At 40.7% G+C, this 27,928-nt stretch overlaps 1 protein-coding gene across 1 annotated transcript in view; it reads right to left on the bottom strand.

Annotated features, from left to right (window-relative positions):
* Positions 1 to 3,801: 3,801 nt before the first annotated feature.
* The window catches only part of LOC121867889 (carbohydrate sulfotransferase 10-like), a 37,945-nt gene continuing 13,818 nt past the window's right edge, over positions 3,802 to 27,928 (bottom strand). Inside the window, exons 5-7 of the mRNA XM_042368010.1 lie at positions 25,017 to 25,133; positions 7,444 to 7,623; positions 3,802 to 3,982 (exon numbers count right to left, since the gene is read on the bottom strand). Coding sequence (XP_042223944.1) covers positions 3,874 to 3,982; positions 7,444 to 7,623; positions 25,017 to 25,133 — 406 coding nt within the window. The 3' untranslated portion in view covers positions 3,802 to 3,873. The remainder of the gene's footprint in view (positions 3,983 to 7,443; positions 7,624 to 25,016; positions 25,134 to 27,928) is intronic.

Raw genomic sequence — 27,928 nt, 5'->3', positions numbered from 1 at the left:
AGGAACGCATACCAAAACTCTCGCCTAAATTCACAGGTCCTTACGTGATTAGAGCGAAAGAACATGGAAACAAATTCCAAGTAGTTCAGCCAACGTCAAATGTCACAGATATAGTACATGTAGATAGAATGAAAAAAGTCAGCAAAGACTCAGTTGGGACTCTTTTGTCAGTCAAGTACATCCTACTTCTACTACAACAGTTGTTCAACAAAATATGACGATAAACAATACATATCGTCAAAAACTACGATCAGCAAACACAAATCGTTAATTATCCTCGCCTCTTTAAGACATGGCTTGGATATCACTTCTACTGTTGGTCTGGAGCGCGATGACAACAGCCACATCCCCAGCAGACTTCGTCAAACCCGGAGCTTTAGTTGCCCCACTAGGCAAACTACGGTAGTACAAGACGTTGTAACTGTGAGATACGAGCTCCATGACTTAATGGGCATGCCAGTGAATCTGAGGTCGATAGCTGCCCACATTGAAACAGCTATGAAAACTCTACAAGATCTCAAACAGCAATCTACAATCTCTGCAACAATCGGTCAGACCATCTCTCTTCAACACGACCGTCACTACCGTATGAATAGTCAACTCAAGCGAGTAAAGCACTTCGAGTGAAAGCTCCCTATATCTCCTGAAGACATCGGGAAAAATGTACATTCTCAGCGGCGTCTAAAACGTGGTCTGTTTAATTTTGTAAGGTTAATATGTAACACATTGTTTGGTACGGCAACCGCCGAAGATGTAGCTAAACTAGGGAATAAAATTAGTGCAGTTTCAGAAGCGGTTAAGAAACAAAATAGGGCCATTGAGCAGTCCTAGAAGGCAGTACAAACTCTGACCTCTCATGTGAATGCTATTGTTGAAGAAACTAATCAACTAACACAAATTGTCCAGGGATTCACACGGTCAGAATCTACACTGGAATGGCTACTCTGCTTCACTGAATACATGCATACTGCTGAGGCCTCTGTACAAGCTTTCATAGAAACCAATAATAGGCTCATTGCTGATCTTGTAAATGCAGGGTTAGGTCATGTTGATGCACAGTTGTTGCCAGTTGGACAAATAATTGTCGCTTTGCATATATCTGAAACTAAATATCGCCTAACTCCTATCTTTCAGGAGCATGAAGTGGAATATTATTACCCTTTATTAGAAGCAACATTAACACACAGGGAAATACTAATACACATTCCTCTAAAATCACAAAAAAAATGAAGCATGGCATTTGGAACCAGTTCCACTGAAAGCGAATGAGGGACTATCAATTCTGAACAAGCAAACTGAACTAATAGTAGTATCAGAGGATTTTTCATTAGTTGTTGTGACTAACCATGAAGTCCTAAATCATTGTAAATCAACATATTTGCATTTGTATGTTTGGCCGGCGTATACTTTCGCATTCACTTGGGCAGCTGAGGCTACATATGAATTAGCTAAATTACAAAATAATAACTCTACAGCTCTACAACGTGTATATACTCCAATTCCGCATAAGTTAGTGTTTCACGCACATGTCAATAATGTGCAATATTTCTTTTTCCCAAATCAAACCAGTGTGATACTAATATTTCACGATGTAGGCAAACATTTAGTGGTAGAAGGTTATCATATAGCACCAGACTATTGTGAAATAAGCAGTAATGCAATCACAACCTTGCCTACTCGCCATCATCTTGCATTAGTCACAAATATTACTTCTGAACTGGTTCCCATAGCATTTCCCCTAAATATAAGTTTCACTAATCTTCATATTGTTTCTGATAAGCTTAACCTCCTGTCTTATATTAATGAGACACAGTTTCCTGACTTACAGGATTCTCTTCCTTTATATTTATCTTCCGGTATAATCCTGCCTGGTTTTATTATACCTACCATCATATTTATCAGTTCCTTGATTGTTATGATAATTTGTTTCAGGAAGATTTCTTCTAGGTACACAATAGTTTCTAAGAAGACTTTTCGGGAGGAATTGCAAAAGCATGTGCATGAAGAAAAAGTTTAGCTAAAGCACACCTTTTTGTAACAAGGTTAGGTATACTAGGATTTAAACCGTGGGGTCTTGGTTGGAGGTAGCCAAGCGGTGTAACAGCACCATTTGTATTATATAAATAGTTACCCAAATGTATAGTACCAAATTATTCACCAAGTTATTTAGCTGTGCCTCAGCTGTTGACATTATGAATGGCTGAGGTTGCAGTTCTTTCGGGGAGCGAGGGCAGGCTGAGGTCAGCGTATATTAGCACAACAAGATAAATGACGTGTTTCCTTTCTCACAATCCCGAGTCCTGCTCCTCCCTCTCTTTCTTCCTCAGAGAGATCAAACTCATATTTTTTGTTACCCGGAGAACACCTCACTTAAGTGTTCTCCTGTGTACGTACACTAAGACATTTCCCCAAGTCGAGAAAGTATAATATATTCTCAACTGAACTAAGGACCTGTGGAACTATATTTTCTATAATAAAGAAAAACCAACAAAGTGTTTACTTCAGTCCTGCCACTTATTAATTCCAAAACTAATATATATATCTATATATATATATATATATATATATATATACATATATATATATATATATATATATATATATATATATATATATATATATATGTGTGTATATACAGTATATATATAATCAACACCTCAACCCGCCAGGATTCAAACCCACGGCCCACTAGCCCATGACTGTGACCGGGGAACGCTAACCGCTGGACCACCGGTATACAAAAGCAGTCCTAGACTTTGTTATATTTCAGATAAAGCCTGTTCAACGAGCTTATGGTGCCATGAACCTCTAATGGGGACTACCCGTATTACGTAGGTGGTCAGAGTAACGTTTTACCAAATCCGGCTTCGAAACACGAGGATCCATATATATTTCATTAGCCCAATAGCACGAGGACTTCTACATACAATCAACACCTCAACTCGCCAGGATTCGAAGCCGGATTTGGTAAAACGTTACTCTGACCACCTACGTGATACGGGTAGTCCCCATTAGAGGTTCACGGCGCCATAAGCTCGTTGAACAGGCTTTGTGTGAAATATAACAAAGTCTAGGACTGCTTTTGTATCCTGGTGGTCCAGTGGTTAGCGTTCCCCAGTCACAGTCATGGGCTAGTGGGCAGTGGGTTCGAGTCCTGGCGGGTTGAGGTGTTGATTGTATATAGAAGTCCGCGTGCTATTGGGTTAATGAAATTTATATATATATATATATATATATATTTGTGTGTGTGACCAACACAAAGTGCAAGGAGTCGGAGTCCGTTGTTGTTCATCTTCCCTACTCCATACTTGCCTAGAACTTTGTCCCAATTGTCATAGTTTGAGCCAACTCTAGCATTGAAATCCCCTAAAAGTAGAATTTTGTCAGTTGGTAATACTTCCGCAAGAGCAGTTTCCAATATAGATACAGCAAAAAGATACTACTTAGAAGTTAACAATATTGTTTGGTCTATTCAAATTAACACACACACACACACACACATCATAACATCATCTGTGAGAGAATTACTACACCACGTGATGCCCCTCTTAACACCACCTGTGAGGGAATTACTACACCACGTGATGCCCCTCATAACACCTTAGCGCACAAGATCTACGTGACCTCCACTGTAAACATTAATCTGTATATTCACTGTATGTTCCTTTACCTTTCTCTAATGAAGGCTTTTGTTAAACCACCAATGTATGTAATAAGTCATTTATGTCCAATGTATATTTTCAGCCTTCAGGCTGCAGAACTTTTTTCAATAAACCGTTAATTATTATTTTATTATTATTACACAACACACAAACACACACACACACACACACACACACACACACACACACACACACACACAGTAGCGTTTCATCATTTATCTAGGAAACCTTCTGGTAGCTGGTAATTAAAAATTTCAAAGTCCTTTCTGAAGATCTCATAAATCTGCCGTCTCACGTCAACAGGAATCAATTCGTAATACCTGGAAAATAAAAACATATTTTTAATACTCTGATATGCAAATTAGAATTTCTACGGATCCGCCACATCTGTTATTTATTCATAAATTTATGCTTAAATTTCAAGCTTTGAATAGTTTTTTTAATCATCTCTGTCATATGTAGGAAAAAAGTTTTCAGTTTTCATCTCAAATTACAATTAACTTCAACTAAAGTAAGTGGATGCTGCAGGTAGAGACAGAGGACCAGCTCTTAATCTGCTACATTAAGTGAATTCATTCTTTGGGTACAGTACAGAATGCGTCTAATTGAAATATATATATAATTTCATTACAGGATATGTAGTGGAGAGGAAGGACCTAACTTAACCTGCCTGGGTTTAAAAGTAGCATATAATTTATCACGAAAAGCTTATGCAAATAAAGAAAAAATTGAATTGCCGAATTTTACCTTAGGTAGTTGAATAGTGTATATTTCCTAGGACATCTGTGGTCTGGGTAAATTCAGTAGCGGTAAAACGATGCGCAACTGTTTTAAAATACAGTGAAGTTTCTATGCTAATAATTTAAAGAATTTTCAACAGTTCTTCTCGTAAGGATATCAGTAAATGGTACCTAAGGGTGAGGAATCATTGTTATATCCCGATAATCTAAACTTGTCAACAAAACCAAAATCAATTTATAAAATTTTGCTGGAGTACCTCGTATAATACTGTAATTGTTATACAAAAACAAAACAGCCTTCAACATGACTTCAATCATGTCAACTGATAAGGGCCCAAATTATTATGTTGATGTTCAAGTCATGATGTATGGTCACAAGGCTAAGGGTGAGAAACTTTCCCTACCATGTTGTTATGTCTTTATACGAACAAGGCATAAAATGGGAGGTCGACCACTGTGTTGCTGCTTGGAATGGTAAACTCGATTTGTTTTTTAAGTTTTGATGGTGCAGATGGTACTCGTAAAGTACGGAGGGCAGGGGTTGTCTTCCTGTTTGTTTGACTCCCAGGTGCTGTTACACTACTTCAGTTTTATTCCTCAGAAACTTTGGTAAAAAACATCTCTATAACGAGGAAGTTAGTGCATCGTATTATGACTGGTGGCATTCAATTATTTCTTATAACTATTGATCGAAAAAAAGGAACAGTCATTGTCCTTGTATTATCTAGTTGCATTAGAAATTCTTACTTCGGGGTGTCTGGCGGTCTAAACTATTGTACAAATCTCATCAACTCAAATCCCAAGCAGAGAGCACATCAAGACGTATTACAGATATCCCAGAGATAAGAAAACTTGTGATAAATAGATAAATGCCAACAAGCGCTCCGATAAAATCCAGGTATCTACAGGAAGGTGAGACATTCATCTTGCTATACGTGGCCAAAAAGAGCTCTGAACAGCTTTAATAATCTTAAATAAAATCGTCAGGTTTTGTGCAGTGTGGCAGAGCTGTATTTGGTTACAGGAAACTCGCAATAGTAAACATACTATGAAATTAAAGTAAAAATATATATACAGTATATACTGTATATTAAAACAAAAATATGTCTGTAAAGATTAGTGGAATGTTTATATGATTAATAAGAAATGCATTAAATAAACAGTTATTAGATCGTATCTTTTGCCTAGTGGACGGTGGTATAGCGAGGTGAAGTGACGTAAAGAGAATGTGTGCTGAAGTTTATATCTATTATTTTGCTCGTGTGCTATATTATGCAGGTAACATTCATACTGCACGAAACAGGGATCCACCATATAATTCCTGCCAAAAAGGAGCACCTCACTGACGCACATCGGATTGCTAGTCTCACCTTCGCCCAACAGTATGTTAGGATGGATATAGGGTTTTGGGAGGAAACCATATTCACAGATGAAAAGACGTTCACATCTTCGAACCATGGGGGAATTAACTCCTGTATGCAATATTTTCATTTTGTTTTATGTTATGATATCTTGTGGCAAATATCGATTGTTTAAACATATAAATTCTGAAACTCAATAATCATAATCACAATGTTTACTTATATTTAATGTTTTTTATGCAGGTATGAGTGCTGCAACATATATGAAGAGAAGGGGAGTGTGTTTGTGTTAGTGGGGGATGGACGCGCCTAAGGTTTTCGTTGTGAAAAGTCATAGATAATAAAAAATTATGAAAGATTTTATTAGCGGAGTTTAGTTGATATCGTATTACTATATATACAGTCCCCCTCACTAGTGCGTTTATAGGGGTCGTCATGTTTTGTTGTTCAGTGTGGCAGGGCTGTATTTGGTTATAGGAAACTCACAATAGTAAACATACTATGAACTCAAAGCCAAAAAAAAATATTAAAACAAATATATAAGTGTAAAGATTTGTGGAATGTTTATATGTTTAATAAGAAATGCATTAGACCCTGCTGCAATATGGCATCACGGAAATTGTGACCAAGTCACAAGTTGCTGTTCTGACTTTCTGCCTCATTTACACACAATTGCAGGGACTCAATTGTTTCTCTTACTATTGACAACACAACATACATATATCGTTTCTAACTCTTGATATTTTTTTTAATTTTTGCATTTCTTCATGGTTCTTTATTATTATTATTATTATTATTATTATTATTATTATTATTATTATTATTATTATTATTGCAATGTTGTTATTATTATTATTGTTGTTATCATTACTATTTTATTATTTTTATTTGTGTATTTTTTATTATATATGCGACTTATCTGATTTATTATTATTATTATTATTATTATTATTATTATTATTATTATTATTATTATTATTGTTATTATTATTATTATTATTATTATTATTATTATTATTATTATTATTATTATTTTATTATTATTATTTTATTATTATTATTATTATTATTATTATTACATTTTCGGACCCCAGGCCCCGATGTGGGTCAGTGACCTGTGCCAGGGTGGGTTAATCCCCATAAAAAAATAAACAATAAAAGAATAAACAGTTATTAGATCGTATCTTTTGCTTAGTGGACTGTGGTATAGCGAGGTGAAGTGACGTAAAGAGAATGTAGGGTGGGAGGGGGGCATTTCTTATTAAACATATAAACATTCCACAAATCTTTTCACTTATATATTTGTTTTAATATTTTATTTTACTTTGATTCCACACTGGCACACTACACAAAACCTGACGAGCCCCTGTAAACGCACTAGTGAGGGGGACTGTACATTAACCCTTTGAGGTTGTAATCTTAAACCATCGTCCTTGAAGAGTTATAACTTAAAATATATCGTCCTGGAAGAGTTATATATTAGAATATCGCCGTGGAAGGGTTATAACTCAGATATCGTCCTAGAAGTGTTATAACTCAGAATATCGTCCTCTTCTATAACTGTTACTGAGGGATAATCTCGGGCCAAATACAGTTAACAAAGAGGGCACTGAGGCATCGGTCAGGTCATCATATATAAAGTCATCATAAAGTTCACTGAGCTGAAAGGATACAACTTACCTAAAGTATTTACTGTAAGGGTCGGCTTTGGTGTTATGACTCTTGTTCTTGGCGAGTGAGAAGTTTGTATGGATCCCCAACTTCTGAAAGACGTATTTCAGGTCCTCAGTCATCGTCTCCACCTTGGTTACGTACTGGTAATCCCAGTGGCATGGACAACACTCTTTGGTATATTTTGCCCTGGATATATAAAGATCATCAAGATAATTGGGATATTGCTCCTAGATGTATTCTGTCATGCAGTGGAGAGCCATGTTTGTATTACAGGAAACAAGATACATGATTGTTGGTAAGTAGTGTCCGGAGCTTTTATATAGTGTCTGACTCATAGGAAAAGAAACCATTTTTCACAGAACTGTTGTTGATTATGTTGTTGGTGTACCACCTTTATTTAGAATTTTACACTTTGATCCCTTATTTTCAGATGTTCATTGTGGTATTCGTGCAGAATTAACTTTCGAGATGCCATTGCAAGAAGATAAGGTAAATGTACTAGTAAGTAATCAAATTGAAAGTGGATATGTTGATTATGTGTCTGTGGACGAAGTATATGACGAATTAAAGAAAATTATGGAATCAGCAATGAGGACATTTTCCAGAAGAAAAGACAAGATTTTTTTTCAAAACGAGTAGCAGTGAAAGTATATCAGGTTATGACAAGCAATGTTGGGTGAGTAGAAAGGAATATCACAAAACAAATCATAGACATAACTTGAATACAAATTGTAGAAACAAGACAGATATGTAAGGGTGAACTTCAAAGAGTTAAAGCGAAAGAAAAATGCAATATTATTAAAAGGTTGAAAGAACTTAAATCTAAACACCTGAGAGTGTATTGGCAAACTCTACAGGGTGTTAAAAAAGGATATTCCAATAATGATAAACGAATTCTTGGCTCATTTCAAAGGGTTGACTGAGGAAGGAGATTATGAAGATGAATCCAGGTTGGATATTGTCACAAATGTGAGTGTGGATAATATATTAATTGCTAACATTACAGAATATGAAATAATGAAAAGCATAGGCACTCAAAAACAATAAATCCCCGGGTATTGACTAAATAATTAAAGAATATATAAAGAGTACTAAACAGCTGTTGTGTCCACTTTACATAAAGCTTCCTGTATTTAACAAAGTTTTGATGCTGGAGAGATGCAGGAGCAGTGGCTTAGAGGTCACAAAGACACATTGTTTCCATATATAAAAATAAAGGGGATGTGAGGAAAGTTGTATTGGAAAATTATTTACATCCTTGTTAAATGACAGATTAACACAATTCTGTGAGACTAATAATGTTATTAGAGAATTACAGGCCAGTTTTTTGCGAGGATATTTATCATGTATATGCATTATAAAATGTATTAGCCTTTTTTCAATATAAAAATAAAAACTTATTTTGTCTGTATATTAACTATAGAAAGGCTTTTGACTTAGTGTGGAGGGATGGCTTATGGTATTAACTGATAGAAACGGTCAATAATGGTAAGTAATGGTAAATTTATAAATGTCTTAACTGGTATGTATAGAAATATTAAATCTTGTATTTTGCATAATCATGATATTTCTAAGTATTTTATGCGTTGTAGGGGAGTTAGGCAAGGAGAAAATCTTTCGTCCATTCTATTTTCACTGTATGTTAATGATTTTGAAGAGTTCTTGCTCGATAGAAATAAGAATATTTAAGTTTTAATGAAGAATGGATAGATATAATGTTCGAATTTCTGGTATTAATGTATGCAGATGACTCTGTTATCCTGGCCAATAGTGAGAAAGGTATTGTGAATGTTCTAAAGGATATGGAGGAATAGTGTGAGTCATGGAAGTAAGATATGAACAGTAATAAAACAAAGGTAATAGTGTCTGGAGAAAAGAAATATGCAGCTGAAAGATATGATTTCAGGCTTAAAGGAAAACTAATTGAAATCATTCATGAATATAAATATCTACAGTAGGTTTCTTGTTGAATTTTTATGGTGTATTTAAAAAAAAGTCAACGTGGTTTATGTACATAAGCAAACATAGCCTGTATTAGCACCTGTTTCATAGACAGTAATATTTATATACATATGTGTTAGATATATTAATTTTATATAATTACATCACCCACAGTAATTAAACTATGAGCAAGTGTCAAGTAATAGTGATGAGTGATGCAAGTGACGTCTATGTCACGTAGCCTCAATGTCTTTCAAATGACTAGCCGGTTACACTCAGTTAACCAAGGTACTGTACCTGACAAAGAATCACTAGTGTGTACTGAAGCTCCGGCTAATTGTTTCCCTGCAATATTCTCCTAAGCTATCTGCTCTTGATGTTACCTCCAGAGTAAGATAAACATGAGAGAGAGAGAGAGAGAGGGTGAGAAAGAGGGGGCAGTGCTGACAACGTGTTTGTTGGTCGTGTCTAATATAAAACGGATGGCCCTTGCTTAGGGCTGCGATTGGGTGGCGATTGCTCACAGTAGTCTACCAATTCTTGCAGGAGAAACAACACGCTGGTCGAACCCAAGACCCCCAAGACCCTAAAACGTAAATATAAACTCTAAATAACTTTAATAAGTATATTTATGTACTGTAATTTGATCATATTATACAACTTGTCTCCTGATGTATCAACAGATGTAACATGTGAGTTATACTTCAGATGTTAACAGGCTATGTACTGTATATTGTTTGTATTATTCATACTATGTGTCCTGAGATAACAGCAGTTGTTTTATGTGAATTGTTCTTAAACAGGTTTTGACCGAATTATATGGTACGCTTTAACAGTCAAAACGTGTACTGGAGGACTGTCGAAGGACCAATGCCGGAGTTCAGCTTGGGAGAGCATAGGCTCGTCGATCGCCCACCCACCCACAGTGGGTGGATCAAGTGCGTCGTCAGCAGGGAGACAGTGATAGCGAGTGCTGCGTGTTTGAGTGAAGTGTCTTAAATACCTGGACAGTGTCGTAAAGCTTCCGTCTGCGCGTACGGGGCTGTGAGCGTTCCTTCCGAACAGGGGGGCCGCGCACCCAGTGAGATAAGGTTTCAGAACACCCGGACAGTGTCGTAATGTTTGGTCTGGGCGGACTGGTAGTTAGCGTTCCCTCGGACACGCACGCAAGTGATTATAACTAACAGCTGATCTTCCTATACCAGTGACACCATAGTATATCAAATATCGCAAAATTAACTTCAGAAAATAATCACAAAGGTTTGCTTAACAGATACATTATTCTGATAAGATTCATTAACTTTTACTTTCTCTTTATCTTAAGTGAACGTATATAAGTCTTAGTATATTTCACGGTAATTATATAAGACGTTGGTGTTACATTTAGATTTAAGTCAAACAATGATGATAAGGAACCATGAAGAAATACATAAATGAAAAGGATTTGTGGGTTAAGTGTGTGTACAACATTCAAGTTATATGCACATATATGTATATGTGTATATATGTGTATGTGTGTGTGTAATTAAGAAATAACAACGAAGGTTGTGACAAGCCGTAACGTTGTACAAGTAAGGGCGCCGCAGTAGTCTTTGTGACATCAGTTGTGTAACGAATCCCTACATTGATTGTGGGTCTCTGTGGTTGTGTTAGTGTGACATCCTAGCTCGTGTGTGACATCACGCGTGCGCATGGCACGCGTGTGTGACATCAACTCGTGTCTGTGTGACATCAACTCGAGTCTCACTGTAGTCGTGTTTGTGTGACATCACTTGTGTGTATTGCACGTCACGTCTCTGAGGGACGTCGCTTGTGTGTCACCACTGAGGTCGTGATTGTATGACATCGCTTATATTACTTCAGTTGTATTACAGGTTGAGAATACGAAATAGAATACATTCAATGGAATGCATCTATTTCAGTATTCAAGCAAGGACGTCGTTCGTGTGTGGCATCACTGTGGGCGCGTTAGTGTGACATCGTCGCTCGTGTATGACATAACTGTGGTTGTGTTTGTGTGACATCACTCGTGCGTAGTACACGTCACGCGTTTGAGGGACGTCGCTTGTGTGTCACCACTGTGGTCGTGTTTGTATGGCATCACTTATATTACTTCAGTTGTATGACATCGCTTATGTGACTTCAGTTGTATGACATCATTTGTATAACCTCAGTTATATGACATATTTATTAACAAGCAGACGTGTCAGTTGAAGAGCGTTCCCGCTTAACCGAACGTCTCTATAGCTGTCCACCGAAAGAGCCAAATCGAGTTCACTGTGTCACCAGTCATGGAAGGAAACAAAGCAGAGGAGACCAGCCTAACCAGCATAGAAGACCTGGAGGCCCTGAACGACGGAAATGCTAACCGGTCACTCACACAGCCAGGGTAATCAGGGGATTAACAGCTGACACTCACCCAATTGACGGCAATGATGCAGAATATCAAAGATCATATGGAGCAACTTCAGACTTCAGGCGATACGGAGGACTTTGGTGAGATGCTGTCATTACCATGAGGAAAACCGTTTCTGGAAACGAGTGAAGGGATGACAGCCACAACGAGGTATGCGCGAGACACACGTTGTCAACCGCCGGAATCAGGGGTGTCTAGCTCAGGGGTGTCAAACTCATTTGCCAAGGCGGGCCAGATTTAATATGAGTACACAGTATGCGGGCCAAGTAACATAATTATGAGCACTTCGCAATTACCTCTTAGGTGAGTAGTACGACAAAATAAGAAAGTTGGATTTAGTCTGAGCTCGTGCGAAACCCTTAAAAAAAACAAATCAAGTGTTTACTTACCTTGATCCATCATATTGTTTGCTACTGCTGCTTGCTGATAATTGACACTTCTTGGTATGAACCAGTGAATCAAAGTTTGGCACTAACGACTGAGCTGTAGCAACCTTCAGTATTGAATTAAGGTGCTCATCAGTAAGGTGAGACCGAAGCCGAGACTTGTTCCAGTTTATCACAGAAAAGAGTTGTTCACAGACATATGTACTTTCGAACATTGGCATAATCTTTGAGGCAAAACATTTAATCCCGGGATAATTTGGTCCAAAATATTGATAAAATGTACCAACATCAACACTCGAAAACTTGTTTCGCAACACAGAATCACACTGGAGCTCATTGGTGATGTTGATTGAGTATATTGTTCTAGGAAACAGTGGACTATTTTATTCAACTGAGGGATACACTCACTATTTAGTTTTAGCTCCTCAAGGTAAGGCTGGAGCAGCAAATGGGCCGCGGGCCGCATGCAAGAGTGTGTCGGGCCGCATGTTTGACACCCCTGGTCTAGCTGCTGCACCTCGACACCCACCCAAGGAGAGTTACCAACACTCAGCGCTTCAGGGATGGGAACATCCCATTGGAGGGAGAGGGAACGTGTTTCCACCCGTCATACCCACTTTCCGAAAGTATTGACAATCAGGAACCCATAGCCACTGAACACCGGCCGATGCAGCATCATACCTCACAGACGGCTCGGTGGACCAAAATATCATAGATCCGGAGTGGCCTTCTACACCCATGGTCAGACCCTCAGCTGGAAACTTCTAATGACTGCTCCACGCTATAAACAGAGTTAGTAGCAATCTCAAAGACCCAAACAAACCACGCATCACCTTCTCCGGGTCATCACACGATACCCATCACCCAGATAGTTTAGGAAGTATTCTCCCCAGCAAGTGTGGACCCCAGTTAAGGGGGCGCGCCACTCCGAAACTGACCACGCCCAAGAGTGGGGGTTGGTGGTAAGCGTTCACTGATCGGGGTCCGCTTACACTTGCAAACCTGCAGTATCCTTTCATACCTGCAGGTAGGATAACCTCCATCCCCAATCCCAAATCCGGCCTGGCTGCTCCAAGAGCTCCACCCTGAACCACCAAACGGGCCGCCTACAGGAAAAGGCCCGTGTCGGACTACAGTCCGACAATCTCAATAACATCAGAGGATCGCGGAAAGGTGTTATCACTACCAGAGACACGACCTTCCTGAAACCGAAACTGACAAAGAAACGCTATGTACTTCAAGGGGACTCTCGACGCTCACCTTAACCGCGGAGCCGGGAATATTTCACTACGGGGAGCGTGGAAGTACTTCCGAGCATCAAAAGGTACTTCCGAGCATCAAACTCGCTCGCCGAAACCACTAACGTTGATGAAGGACCATAAGTGACGACTATGTGAATAAGGTGCATAAATACAAAGGGAAGCAAGGGAAGCCTCCTGGGATCGAGTGGATGTTGGAATTCACTATGGATATGGTTGACAAGGACCGGAGGAACCAAGCTGAATATATGCAGACTCAACCTCATGCCAATCCTAGTCGAGGAAGAAACTTGTGGGTCTGGTGACATCAAGAATGAAGACAACCAGAGAAACGGACGATGAACGCTACTCGTTATGCCACAGAGATCACCTTCAGATGTGTCGGACATTCCTCAGCATGTCCACAGGGAAGAGAACTTCCCTCGTAAGGGAAGAATGTCGCTACTTCGCCAGCCTGGGTCGTAATCACCGGATAACGGAGTGTAGCCAGAAGATGGTGTGTGGTATAGATGGCTGCTCTGGAGTACACTCGAGGCTTCTACACTTCACGGGAGTTTCTGACGAGCAGTACCAAGGCTGCAAGCAGAGGGAATGCCAGTTTTCCCTCTCCATTGGTACAATCATGAAATAAAGAAGTACAGTAGTGTAAACGCCGAAGAGACCAGTGTAAAAGTGGTTAGCGTAGGAGAAAGAAAGAGCCGATCCATCACTATCCCCAAGGTCATTATTGTTTCACCAGGAAGAACCGGAACTCTCAGACAATAAGAAGCTTGCCGAACAGCGATTGGCGGGTCCGTAAATGCCTCCTAAAGAACCCAAGGCTCTCTCAGAAGTATCAAGAAGAGATGAGACGTCTAGTCGACGAGGAACATGCTGAGCGAGTCCCACATCAAAAACTCAGTGTTACACCCGGGAAGACCTGGTATCTCTCACACCACCCCGTGTTGAATCCCAACAAGCCAGAAAAGGTGAAAATAGTTTTGATTGTACAGCCAAATGTGAGTTGATGTCATTGAACAGCCAGGTGATGCAAGGGCCAGACCTTAACAGCAAATTTGATGGGAGTTCTCATCAGATTCAGACAAGGAAAGGTGGCACTCCCAGCTGATATCGAGGTAATGTTCCATTAAGTGCGAGTAGTACCAAACATCGAGACGCCTTACGAGTCTTATGGTGGACGGACGACCAGCCGTCAGGGGCCCCGCCACTTACTATACGACAGTACATCTCTTTGAAGGTATGTGTAGCCCTTCATGTTCCGGATATGCGCTACAACGAACATTCCAAGATTGCAGGGAAAGTCTCCATGACAACATCAAGAAAGCGAATTGTAACTTCTACATTGACGATCTGCTTCTCTCAGTAGATTCGCCGGGGAAGGCAACGATAATTACCCATTGACTGAGACAGCTGAAAAGGAAGGGCGGATTCGGACTTAAGAAGGGAGTCTGTAATCACAGGGAAGTCCTCAAAGCAATTCCACAGACAGAGAAAGCCGTGGGAATAAAGGAAGTCATTTGAAAGACGACAGGCTCCCCACTGAACGAGCGCTGGGAATCTTGTGGGACCTGAAAAAGGACGAACTAGAGGTCCGGGTCCAGGGCCCTAAGAAACCAGAGACGAAACGAAACCTCCTGAATATGGTCAGCCCCATATATGACCCACTGGGACTCATCGCTCCGAGCGTCACAAGAGCCAAACTATATATATATCCCAAGATGAGTGTAGACGAGGTATTGGGTTGAATAACGAATCTCCTTCGTGTGTGGTAAGGTCAAGCTAGCCCCTCTGAAACAGCAGACCATACCTCGACTCGAACTCTGCGCGACAGTACTGGCTGCCAAGGCAAGCAAACGATTACGACGAGAACTTGAATTACAAATAGACAGAACAGTGTTCCGGACAGACAGTACGGCAATCCTTCAATACATACGAAACACCGAAAGACCCTTCCATTCCTTCGTGACCAATCGAGTGGCAACGATACACGAGGACTCCAAGGTAGAACAATGGCGCCACGTGACGTCGGCACTGAACCCGGCCGACGACGCTAGTCGTGGATTACATAGAGCAGAGCTCAATGAAGAGGGTAGGTGGATTCGAGGACCTGCTTTCCTCTTGTTGGAAGAAGACAGCTGGCCAATGAGTCCATGAGGATTCCAGACCTCAGAGACGGAGACCCACAGGTGACGAAGGAAACCATGGTGCTGACGACGAACGTTGACCAGGGGGAGGGTACCCTCGATTAGCTATGGGCCAGGTACTCATCGTGGCATCGACTTCTGAAGAGTGTAGCGTGGATTAGAAGGTTTATAGAATGGCGGCTTGGAAAGCGAAAGAACAAACATCACCGAGAAAATCGGCCCCAGGTCACCAAATTGGAAGAGGCGAAATTTGCCGTCTTAAGATTGATGCAAAGGAAAGGATTCCCTCGAGAACTAGGAATGTTACAACAGGGACAACCCGTGAGAGATAGCGACGCAAGGCAGTTGGAACCTTATCTAGACACGGACGGTCTGACCAGGGTAGGTGGCCGACTGAAACACGCCACTCTCCACCCAGACCAGGAGAATCCCATACTATTGCCAAGGGACAACAGGATCACGGGGCTCATCGTGAAAGAGGTATACTCAACTACCTGTAGAGCTGGACACTCAGGACAAGAACACACTCTTGCCATAATACGTGAGACGTACTGGATACCTAAATGCCACAAATTACTCGACCGCACAATACGGACGTGTGTGACTTGCCGAAGAAGCAACTGGAGGCCTACCCATCAACGCCAAGCCGACCTGACAAAAAATCGAGTGCGCCCAGGAGGCCAGCCGTTCACCTACACTGGCATTGATTGCTTCAGCCCTTTTTTGGGGGTTAAACAAGGACGAGCCCGGGCGAAGAGATGAGGATGCTTATTCATCTACATGACCACCAGAGCCATACATCTATAAATCCTCGCCTCACTAGACACCGACTCGTTTCCCAATGCCCTGACAAGATGCACCTGCCGCAGGGGACCTCCCAAGGGTTTTCGGTCTGACAGTGGAACCAACGTGATTGGAACTAGCCGAGAGTAACGAGAGGCGGTGAACGGCTGGAACAACAGTGACAAGGTCGGGAATGCCCTTCTACAGAAACAAATAGAATGGCAGTTCAACTCCCCGACAGCCTCTCACATGGGAGGAGTGTGGGAGCAGCAAATCCGCACTGTAAGGAAGGTCCTCCAGGGAGTGGTGGGCACCCAGGCACTAGATGATGAACGCCTCAGCACTGTGTTCTGCGCCGTAGAAGAGATTATCAACGGAAGGCCCATCACCCCACTGTCTGACTACCCAAAGGATCTAGAAGCATTAACGCCGCTTCACATACTACGGATGAACCCGGAGACACTGTCCACCGGAGGCGATCGGTCCATGACAGAAGGGTACCGACGAAGATGGAAGTATAACCATTAACCAATTCATTGCAGACCAATTTTGGAAAGGTGGGTAAAAGAATATCTCCCAACATTACGCCAGCGACAAAGGTTCTTCAAAACTCGCAGTAATCTCCACGCTGTGGATATCGTGATCATCTCTGGACAACCCCTTCCCAGGAGTCAGTGGATGCTAGGGAGAGTACAAGAGGCTCTACCGAGCAAAGATGACCTGGTGCGAAGTGTTAAAGTGAAGACAAAGGACTCAGTGCTAATACGCCCAGTGACGAGACTCTGCCTGTTGGAAGGGGTCGGAGAGTGAATCTGATAAAATGCCGTGATTTCGTGCGAAGCCCGAGAGGGGGAGTGTTACCGCCACAGTAAGATAAACATGAGAGAGAGAGAGAGAGAGAGAGGGTGAGAAGGCGGGGCAGTGCTGACAACGTGTTTGTTGGTCGTGTCTAATATAAAACGGATGGCCCTTGCTTAGGGCTGCGATTGGGTGGCGATTGCTCACAGTAGTCTACCAATTCTTGCAGGAGAAACAACACGCTGGTCGAACCCAAGACCCCCAAGACCCTAAAACGTAAATATAAACTCGAAATAACTTTAATAAGTTTATTTATGTACTGTAATTTGATCATATTATACAACTTGTCTCCTGATGTATCAACAGATGTAACATGTGAGTTATACCTAAGATGTTAACAGGCTATGTACTGTATATTGATTGTATTATTCATACTATGTGTCCTGAGATAACAGCATTTGTTATATGTGAATTGTTCTTTAACAGGTTTTGACTGAATTATATGGTAAGCGTCAACGTTGAGGGTTTATTTCTCCAACAACAAACCAATAAAGCTCCTATGAGCGTTAACACTTCGTGTGATGTAGTTATAGTGATATCACAATTTAATTGTGGATAGACCTATTTTTTACAATAAAAAGAGAAAAACAACTTGGGTTTGAAACTTTACCCTCAAACAACTATTTGTGTACTTTTGTGATTAACTCAAGCTAGTAACAGGTAGTAGTTTCGGTGACCACTGTACAGGATCATATAACAACCCTACACAAAGTACAAGTCATGTATAGTTTAACAGAGAAATGCAGAAAATTTTATCTGCCCTTTAACTTGCAGCTTCAATTTTTTGATGCAATGGTATTAACAATTATGACCAAAGGGTGTGAGGTGTGGGGATATAATATTTATAAGGAACTATAAACTCTTCAGCTAAGATTCTTAAAACATGCTCTTAATGTTAATAAAAATACATTTAATGCTATAATATATGGTAATTGGGTAGATGGCTTATTGATATACTACATATTATAAACTGCAGGATGGTGGGATACTGGAAAAGGTTGATAAATGGGAAAAAGAACAAACTGATCTATATTATGTATCAGTGCCTTTGGAAGAAAAAGATGAGGGTAGATTCATTTTACCATGGCTGAATCAACCAATATGATTCAATATGGCTATAAAAGGCTGTTGAAAGAAAATTTAAAGATCAGTGGATTACTCAATGGTATGTTAACCTGAATAGTACATCATTCTGTAGTAGCTGTGTCACTTATAAAACTATTTTCAAGTTAGAAGAATATTTAATACGGTTATAAAAAAATCTCAGATCTATCTTGTGTAAATTTAGAGCTAACAGTACAAGATTACCCATTGTAACTGGTAGATATTAAAATATTGTAAGAGAAGAGAGAATTTTTATTAAATCTGGTTATAATGTTATTGGAGATGAGTATCAAGTTATACAATAGTGCAAAAATCAAGCTGTCAAGGAAAAGATTTTATCGAAGTGATCCAAGTCGCTTGAAATTTGCTAAATTAATGCAACAGATTGATGTAAGAACCATCTGTAAGCTGGATGTTTTTACGAAGTTTGTAATGTAAGTGTTTAGGTAGAAAACGAGATACTTTAGTTCATACAAACGAATATGAGGAATTACTCTAATACTGTAATAATAATCATGTTTTGACAATGTCCATGTATTTATTGTAAATTGTTATTATGACATGTGATTGTTGTGATAAGCTGGCTGTGTTCCATACTTTTTAAAAGTCTGAACCAAGTAATTTTGTCTGTCTGTCTGCCTGTCTTTCTGTAACCATGTCAGTGTATCTACTGGTGCATTTGGGTGGGTGATATCCTTAAGCCAGCAAGATTCCCCTCTGAAGTGTGCGTCCGTTCGTCCTTCCTATACACACACACACACACACACACACACACACACTACTAACTTTAATGTCACTCGGAATCGAGTATGGCGATCATCCAGTTATGGGACTGTACAATGATGTGTTACGAAGGCCGTCACCTCCGTTGATGAGCTCTGGGGTGAATCGAGAGGCCGATACGGGACAGGCAGGGCCGTCCACAGATGTTCTACGTGGAGGAGAGGCGGCTGCAGCATCTTTCTGGCGCTGGCACTTGTCTGCCTCGGTATACAGTCTGGCTAACACGAAAGTATTGACACCTTCTTGTGGTGTTCCTCCAAGCGTTACGGTGTGGAGCGATCATCTCCCAGCTCCCAGGTTAAGGGTCGATTTGGCACTTTTTCAGGTGTGTCTTAAGCTACCAAACAGGGAGGTACTACCGCCTGGGAAGATATTAGAAGCATAATGTGTTGTCTATGGCAGATCTTGCTGCCACATTGGATCACTAAAATTGTGATCAAGTCCCAGGTTGCTGATCTGACTTTCTGCCTCATTTACACACAATTGCAGGGTCTCAATTGTTTCTCTTATTATTGACAACACAACATACATATACTGTATTGGTCCTCACTTTTGATTTTTTTTTCATTTTGTATTTATTTGTGGTTCTTTATTATTATTATTATTATGATTATTATTATTTTTATTATTATTATAATTATTATTATTATTATTATTATTATTATTATTATTATTATCATTATTAAATTTTCGCCGCCCAGGCCCCAATGTGGGTCAGTGACCTGTGCCTGGGTGGGCTAATTCCCGTAAAAAAAAAAAATCCTTTGCCGTTGCCTGCCAGCATTACGTTTACCATTCGTTAGGTGACTGTAAAGTAGTATCTGCTTTGGTAGTCTGCTCTCGTCCATGCAGGTAACGTAACCTGTCCAATGTAGTTGTTCATGGATAATGGTAGCCTCGATGTTCCTACAGTTAGTGTCAGCGAGAATACTAGCATTTGTTCTCTTGTCTTCCCAGCGAACTCGGAGGATGGAAAGTTAGACTACGTGGGTGAAGTTTTCAAATGCCTTGAGGTGCCTCCTGTATGTGACCCATGTCTCGTTGCCATATAGCAGGGTGGGGAGGACCACTGCAATTTGTAGATAATTTCAGCTCCCTAGGACTGAAAACACGGGTACGGAGTCTCCCACTTGTAGTCGTTTTATGTTGAAACGTCCCTTCTTCCGGTAATGGATGTCCACCTAGCCGGCAAAATTGGCACTGGCACGAGTATGGAAGGCAGACAAGAAAATGGAAAAGAGATTTGGTGCCAGGACACATCCTCCTTTTACCCCCATTTGGTTGGAGAAGAACTGAGACTGGGTGCCATTGTGCAGGACACTGCCGTTCATGACATCGTGGAGTTGCCTAACAATGACGATGAATATTGTCGGGCAGCCAAAATAACTGAGGGTCCACCAGAGAGCTTCCATATTGACCTAGTTAAAGGCCTTAGAAAAATTGATACAGGCCACATACAAGTCACCATGATGTTCTCTGTACATTTCCTGCATCTGACGGGCAGCAAAGATCATGTCAGTGGTGCCACATGATGGTCTACAGCCACATTGAGATTTTGGTAGGATATTTTCCGCCTCAGGAAGAAGCCTGTTTAGGAAAACTCGGGCGATAATTTTTCCAGTTACAGACAGCAGCGAAATCCCAAGGTAGTTGTCACAGTCTGACCAATCTCCTCTGTTCTTATAAATATTGGAGGATTTCCTCTTTCTCTCATATATTCTCCAGGAAAGAGTGGAGATGGCTGGTAAGCAGAAGTCCTCCTGCATTACATACTTTAGCTGAGATGCCATCGGGTCCTGTGTCGTTATTTTTCATCTGCTTGATGGCAGTAGCTACCTCATCCAGGTATGGAAAATCGCTGAGGTGGGTCAGCCGTGGGTGCTAAGGGACCTGCTGGGTAGTCAGGGCATCCACATTGGCGCTTCGGATGCACAGCGAATGGTAGTGCTTTTTCCAGCACAGACGGATGCCTTCTTCGTCTTAAATTTGGGAGTTCCCGTCCAATGAGCGGAGGGGGGCCGCACCATGAGTAACTGGACCATACGATGTTTTGGGGGAACTGAAAAATTCGCGCATCTTGTGTTGATCTACAAATTTTTGCATTTCACACACTTTATTTTTCCACCATTCGTTTCGTTCATTAGATTTCGAATTTTTCGCTGGGCCACTGCTTTCTTCTTGTGGAAGGTATCAGCTGTGGTCCGAGACTGAGTGTTGTTTTACCAGTTAGTTTACCAATGGTGAGGACATTGTTATCTGGGTGATTATCATCAAATCTGTTGTTGTTCTTTCTTTCGATTTGGCCAATGGTCTCTCTGCAGATTTTTGTCATGACAGCGTCGAGAATACCACATTCGACACTGGGTTTTGGATTGTTTGTTGCTGGGTTGCTTATCAGCCCATCCTCCAGCTTCTCTCTGAAAGCATGTGCTAGCGACGTGAAGGGAGAGTTTGACTCTGACGAGCCGTTGATCTGTGTCACAGTGGAATAAGCTACACTTGGCTCGGGTGATGAGGAGAATTTAATGATCTCTCTCTCTGGAAATAAAGTAGTCAATGAGATGCCAATGTTTGGATCGTGGATGTTGCCAAGAACTCTTGAACTTGACTGCCTTCCCAAACAAGGTGTTGGTGATAGTGGGAGGCTGTGTTCAGCACATTTGTTGAGGAGTAGTAGGCTGATGAGATTACACTTGCCCACTATGTTTCTTCCTATAATTCCCTGCCATAAGTCAGCATCTCTGCGATCTCTGGCATTAAAGTCACCTCGGAGCACTACACCTTATCTTCTCTGGAGATAGAGGTAAGCACTCTGCATTCAGGATTGGGGCGTATGCACTAATGATGTGAGTGATTCAGTGGGTCTCGGAGCGTCACGAGGCGCTCGTTGACTCCAGCAGGCATTTCAGTTAGCCTATTAGTCGGGTAAATTAAGAAAATTTTCATTAGTGAAGGTTGGACAAAATAACAATTAAAGGTTTTTCACCTGGAATTGGTTGTTTGCCACCTCTTATGACCACTAGTCAAATCCCACCCGATTCCACCCATGGCAACTGCTCCATTTCGGCCAAATCCGAGATGGCTGAAGTGCAGCTCCATGCAAAAGTTAAAGTAACATAACTTTTTACACAATTGACTTAGATAGACAAATGGGGGCTTTTTTGGATAATTTGAGGGTGTCCGGTCCATTGTAAATGGTTTCGAGATGATTAGAGATCAAGGTCACAGAAAGTGCCAAGGTCTAAGCATCTTTTTATAAAGAAATTTTTTTATTTAGTAATTTTCCATTACCAAACTCATTATCTGAAGGCTGAGTGCATATCAAAACAAACAACTTTTTTTAATTAATGTATTTCAATAGCATACTTTGGTTGTGCAGTTATGCTACCCTAGCTTTCCTTATGTTCAGTATTAAAATACCAGGCTTGATAATTAAGCCAATACACATATTGCCCTGTTTCTCTTACATTTGTGACTTACAACATTATCAGAATGAAATTTGCTTGTTTTTTACTCTATTGTTTCAGGTTTTTTTATAATCATCAAGTAATCAAAAATGGAATAAACCGGGAAATGTGAACTTTGTGATGCTGATATCAGCTTGTCTCAAATGGTATAATTATTCAACTCTGATAAAAAAAGGGCATCGACGGAATAAATAATGCCAGTATAGATATATATCCAAATAATCCTCGTCTGATAGTTTACACTCCGGAGACCTCACAGTATGTACCTGTTAAATGTAGAAAACATCATGTAAATTATCGCCGCATCGCACAGAGAAAGCGGAAATCTGAAACTCATGAGTCTTGTTCACAAAAACAATTGCTTTCAGAAACACCAAAATTTTCCCTCAATTCTGATGGTTTCCTGTGTGGCTGCTATGTAGATAAGAAGAACTCTCAAAGGTATCCCAAGGAGTACGGGTATCAGTTCAGCAATATCATGGTGCTTAGCGTCAAAGGCCCTAACATGGCCGTGGGTTTGCCGATATCACCCGTCTTTTCTTTCTCCTTTCAATTCCAATGTGTGGTGAAGTCAGCAAGGCTGTTATGTGATTAACCAACCTTGCCACACACTCGAGTGCTCAATTTGAGCCCGATGATCTCTCTAATGATTAAATCACTCGTGACCCTGGCTGACATCCAAAAGTTAATAGCATTCTTCCACGAGAGAACACTATTCTCATCTTCACTTGAACTCCGCAGTCTGTCCTCAGGTCTTCTAGCAGAGAGGAGAGTCAGTCCTGACGATGCTGAGAATGTGGGTAAGGCCACCATAGAATCCATGGTTGGAAAATCGGTGGAATAGTTCAAATTCTCACAGAAAAATCAGGTTAAGTCACTTGCCTCTGCAGTGTATGTAAGCATTGGATCAGAGAAGATAGAGATTGACCTTCAGTGTCTATACTAGCGCTTGATAGTTGCAGGGGTCAGCAAAGGTGACCTTCCCTCTCTGTTTCAATACGACCTGTGATCATATCCCCCAGTTTTGTTCACCACCAAATTACTCATGTGCGCGTCAAGAAAGTGCCGTCATGCATTGCCCCTTGATGCCTTGAGTTGGATGCGGTATGTGTTATGGATGGTGGAAGCCTTCTCCAAAAACTACCATGGCTAAGCATATTACATATAGCTCCTTCATAAAGAAGGATGTTGTGTTCGTCCAGGAAAACTACAGAGATCCTTTGGTGGTGTTCGACGGTTATCATGGCCCTACTACCAAGGATGAGCAGCACCAGAGGAGAGGTGGCAGAGAGGTCTGTGCCGACTTGGATTTCTTGCCAGAAATGGAGGTCACCATTACCAAGAAGGCATTTCTAGCCAACTCACAAAACAAGCAGTGCCTCATCAATCTTATTGGTGAGAAGGGTGATGCCATGAGGAGGCAGAGCAGGAATCTTGGTGGTGAAGAGGCTATATACTGGCAGGGGAAGACTTATGCAAGGCTGCTTCCCTGTTCACCAAAAGGGCTAGCCAGCAACGGTATCTGAAAGCTAGAGGAAGAAAGCAGTGCCTGCACCTTATCACTAACATAATGGTGCCACACTAGATGCATTATATAATAATAATGATGGCTGCCTCTAGTGTAACGAGGATGGCTGGCCCAAGGGCTACCTAGGCGTGAATTTGTTTAAGGAGTAGAAGCTGTCGCCAACACAACACCCACACCCTGAGTTAACGAGCTGCTAACCATTACTCCGGAATACGATCCCCAAATCGATTAACATCCAGGTTCCCAATTACTGCTGGGTAGACACAGGCAAATGGCGTAAAGAAAGTTGCCCATAGTTTTACCCTGCCCGGAATCGAACCCGGGTCCGCTCGCTTGCAAATCGAGCATGCTGACCATTACACCGCAGGTCGCCACCCTGCGCGTACACACACACACACACACACATACACACGCCTCATCCTCTCTGTCAATATAAAACTGCTTATCTCTTCACACTTTTAACACAGTCATTCCTCGACTGTATTTCACACAACTTGTACAACCCTTTGAAGTTCTTTAACACGCACCTGATGCACGCGTTCATAAACTTTTAACTTCGAAAAAAAAAAACAGAAACCCGTAAATTAAAAGCAACAAGAGAAAAACAGAAATGCTTAACTCGGACAAAAACAGCAAATCAAAAATGCTTGACTCAGACAAAAAAAAAATAAAAACAATAAAAAACAAACAGAAATTATTCCCTCAAAAATATATATATGCAATTTTATTTTATTTCATTTGACTTCATTTTCTATTTTATTTTTTGGTTTATGAATTAGTTGATGAAGACGTTAATAGATTGATTATTACTATTAACCTCACTTAAATGAATAAGACTGTAGGGTTAAGGATATCATATGAGTTTGCCGGAGTACTGGAGGGGAGAGAGAGAGAGAGAGAGTTGGCTTACCAATGGGCGTCTTCCTGGCTGTTGTTGAAGGTGTAGACTACGTGGCGGAGGAACTGCAGGAAGGTCAGGCGAGGCTTTAATAGGTTGTGCAGCTGCTCGTACACCTTCGTCTCGTATCTGTTGAGGGTGGATGGTGAACTTCTTATCACTCTTATATTTTGGGAACACTAATAAAAGTACTGTGCGAGATCGAGAATGTGGTGGCTAGAAATGGCATTAGAAATGATTATACAGTAACGTAAATACAGTAATTCTTTTTTACAATTAGTAAATGACTAAAGTTAATTATTAAGGGTGTTAGTATATCTAAGTTAAGGATTATGTTACCATCGAAAACTTCTATACCTTTATTCTAGCAACTTTCTTTGGATCTGATCTCGTCCTTGAAGCTGTGTACCTTTGTCTATAAATTTGCAAACAATCCTGAAGATTCACAAACTATCACCATCAAAATATACTCTATATTAGAATTAGTTAGTTTCACCTGATTATTAAGAGTTACAATAGGTTAGGTTGTTCAATCTTAACGTGAAGTAATCAGAATGCTAATAATCTTCAAGTGATCCTATTTCAAACGTCTATACAGTATTTGTTTTCTTTTTTGGAGCCGCCTTTGTTGTTGTTGTTGTTGTTGTTATTTTTGTCATTGTTGTTGTAACTGTTGTTGCATTATTTTATTATTGTTCTTGTTTTCTTGTTTTCTTGTTTTATTCTTCTATTTCCTTTTATTTCACTCTTTATAATTTCTTTCTTTTGTCTTAATCTATTTCTTTCTGCTTTCTTTTTCTTCACTTTTATAATTTTGGCTTCATTTTTCCTTCTTCCTTCTGTCATTCACAAAGGTTGTTTCCTGAAATCGTTTTCTCCCATGTTTTACTGTGATCAGCGTCCTTCACTCTCAGTTCGTTGTTTCCTTTGTTATTCTCACCTACGTTGCTACCTTAACTTGTCTTTCTCTTGATTCCCCTCCCTCTGATTGGCTCACTCTAGGAGATCATATGCTTATACTGTACCTAAACCTGAATACGTTGTGGAATATGGTATGATGTCTAATACCTTAAACTGAATCAAACTTAACTACACATCATTTCATATTATATAGTGTCTGTGTAAGCCATTTCTTGCAATTTACATTACACGTTGGTAACTATAATTTGCTTAAAATTTACAAAATTTCTGATATCACGCGTTCATATATTTAAATTTTATTATTTTACCATTATAAACATTATTCACCAATTCTCAGCAAAAAATATATATATACAGTATATACAGTACAATTAATATAAAACTAAAGAGAAACGTAAAATGCTTAAGTAATCCTAAACAAACTATGTCAGGAATTTGGAATAGTGATTTATGCATTCACATTGGTGGTAGAATTGTTAGTCCCGTGGTAACACTTAGTGCGTGAAAATACGAGACCCTACTCCGTAGTAGCAAATGAATGAATAACTTGACTACGCTATTAATTACTAGAGGCTTCCGCCAGTACCGAGGCATATCCACCGCCATAGCCCAGGCCTAGGAGCAGATCGCCAACGCCATGATTGGCCGCTTGCAGTGCAACGTAATACTGAGGGACGTCAGCTAGTTGTTGGGCAAAGTTTGGCACGCGGGGCTGCAGTATAAGATCATACAACTGGGGCTACCCGAAAACCTGACGCGCCGACTGTGCACCCTCATTACGGACCGCAGAGCCAAAATCAAGATGCAAGAACATTGTGGAGAAGAATTCTCACTCTCGAGCGGCGTGTCTCAAGGCTCTTGTCTCTCACCAACCCTTTACACGCTCTACACGACTGACCTGCCACTCCCAATCGTCGGCAGCGAGTACGTCATGTATGCCTACGATGTAACACAGATCGTCACCTGCCCAGGAAGGTCCAAGGCAAGGATGGCGCGACTCACTGCTCGAGCAATAGAGGATATCTCGAAGTATGAAAATAAATGGAAAATAAAAACAAACAAAACGAAATTCGAGGCACTACCCATCGCCAAAATCAAGCCGGCGCCATTGATGATCGACGAAGAAGAGATTGAGTACTCCAAACAAGACAGGTTGTTCGGCCTCATTATCTCTCGGACAGACATCATTTCCCACATGAAGGACACACTAAAGAAAACCAAAGTCGCCGCAACAAATTAACACGTTTTAAACTGATGCCTGAGAAGATACAAGTCCACCTGTACAAGGCGCTGGTGAGGGCTGTGTTGGAGTACCCACATATACCATTCGTCACTCTCGGTAAGACCAGACTACAACAACTACAGAGCTTCCTAAACAAGTGTCTGAGGTCAGCCAGTGGCCAATCGCCACCCTACCAGGAGACAGTGGAAACCATCCACCTGAGAAATAAAACAGAGGCCCTCAACGTCAGGTTCCATCGCCTAGGGAAGAAGGTTTGGGACAAGCTCCTGGACGACCCTCACAGCCCAGAGCACCTACGTGGGGAAGACATCCACGGAGGGCGACCCCACGCCTGGTGGCCACGGAGTCTGCCCGCACTACAACAACCCAACCCTCGACCAATCTATGTCCGCCACAGTGATCCACCTTATATTAAAATTTAGATGATATAAGTTCACATTTAACAAGTCACAATCTAGTGAGTCCATAACGTAATACAACATGTAATTGTAAAATCAAACTAGTCATTGTCCACCAAAGTAACCATTGTGCAACCTCATCCTAAATCCTAGGTTAACTCAGCCAACAAACTCTGCAATATGTAAAACAAGGGGTGTCGTCCCCCTCTGTTTAACTCATTAAACTTCTTTTCCAACCTTTTTCCCACGAATATCTGTCGTGACCTCTCTATACTTCATGTCTGGCTGTGCCTTGAGCCCCAGCATGCCTTCCACCCTTTCCCCAACTTAAACTAAAAAATAAAACTAAATAAATAAAAAAA

This window comes from Homarus americanus, unplaced genomic scaffold, assembly GCF_018991925.1.
Source record: "Homarus americanus isolate GMGI-L3 unplaced genomic scaffold, GMGI_Hamer_2.0 scaffold37032, whole genome shotgun sequence".
Classification (NCBI taxonomy): domain Eukaryota; kingdom Metazoa; phylum Arthropoda; class Malacostraca; order Decapoda; family Nephropidae; genus Homarus; species Homarus americanus.
This window is presented reverse-complemented; position numbering and strand designations above follow the sequence as displayed.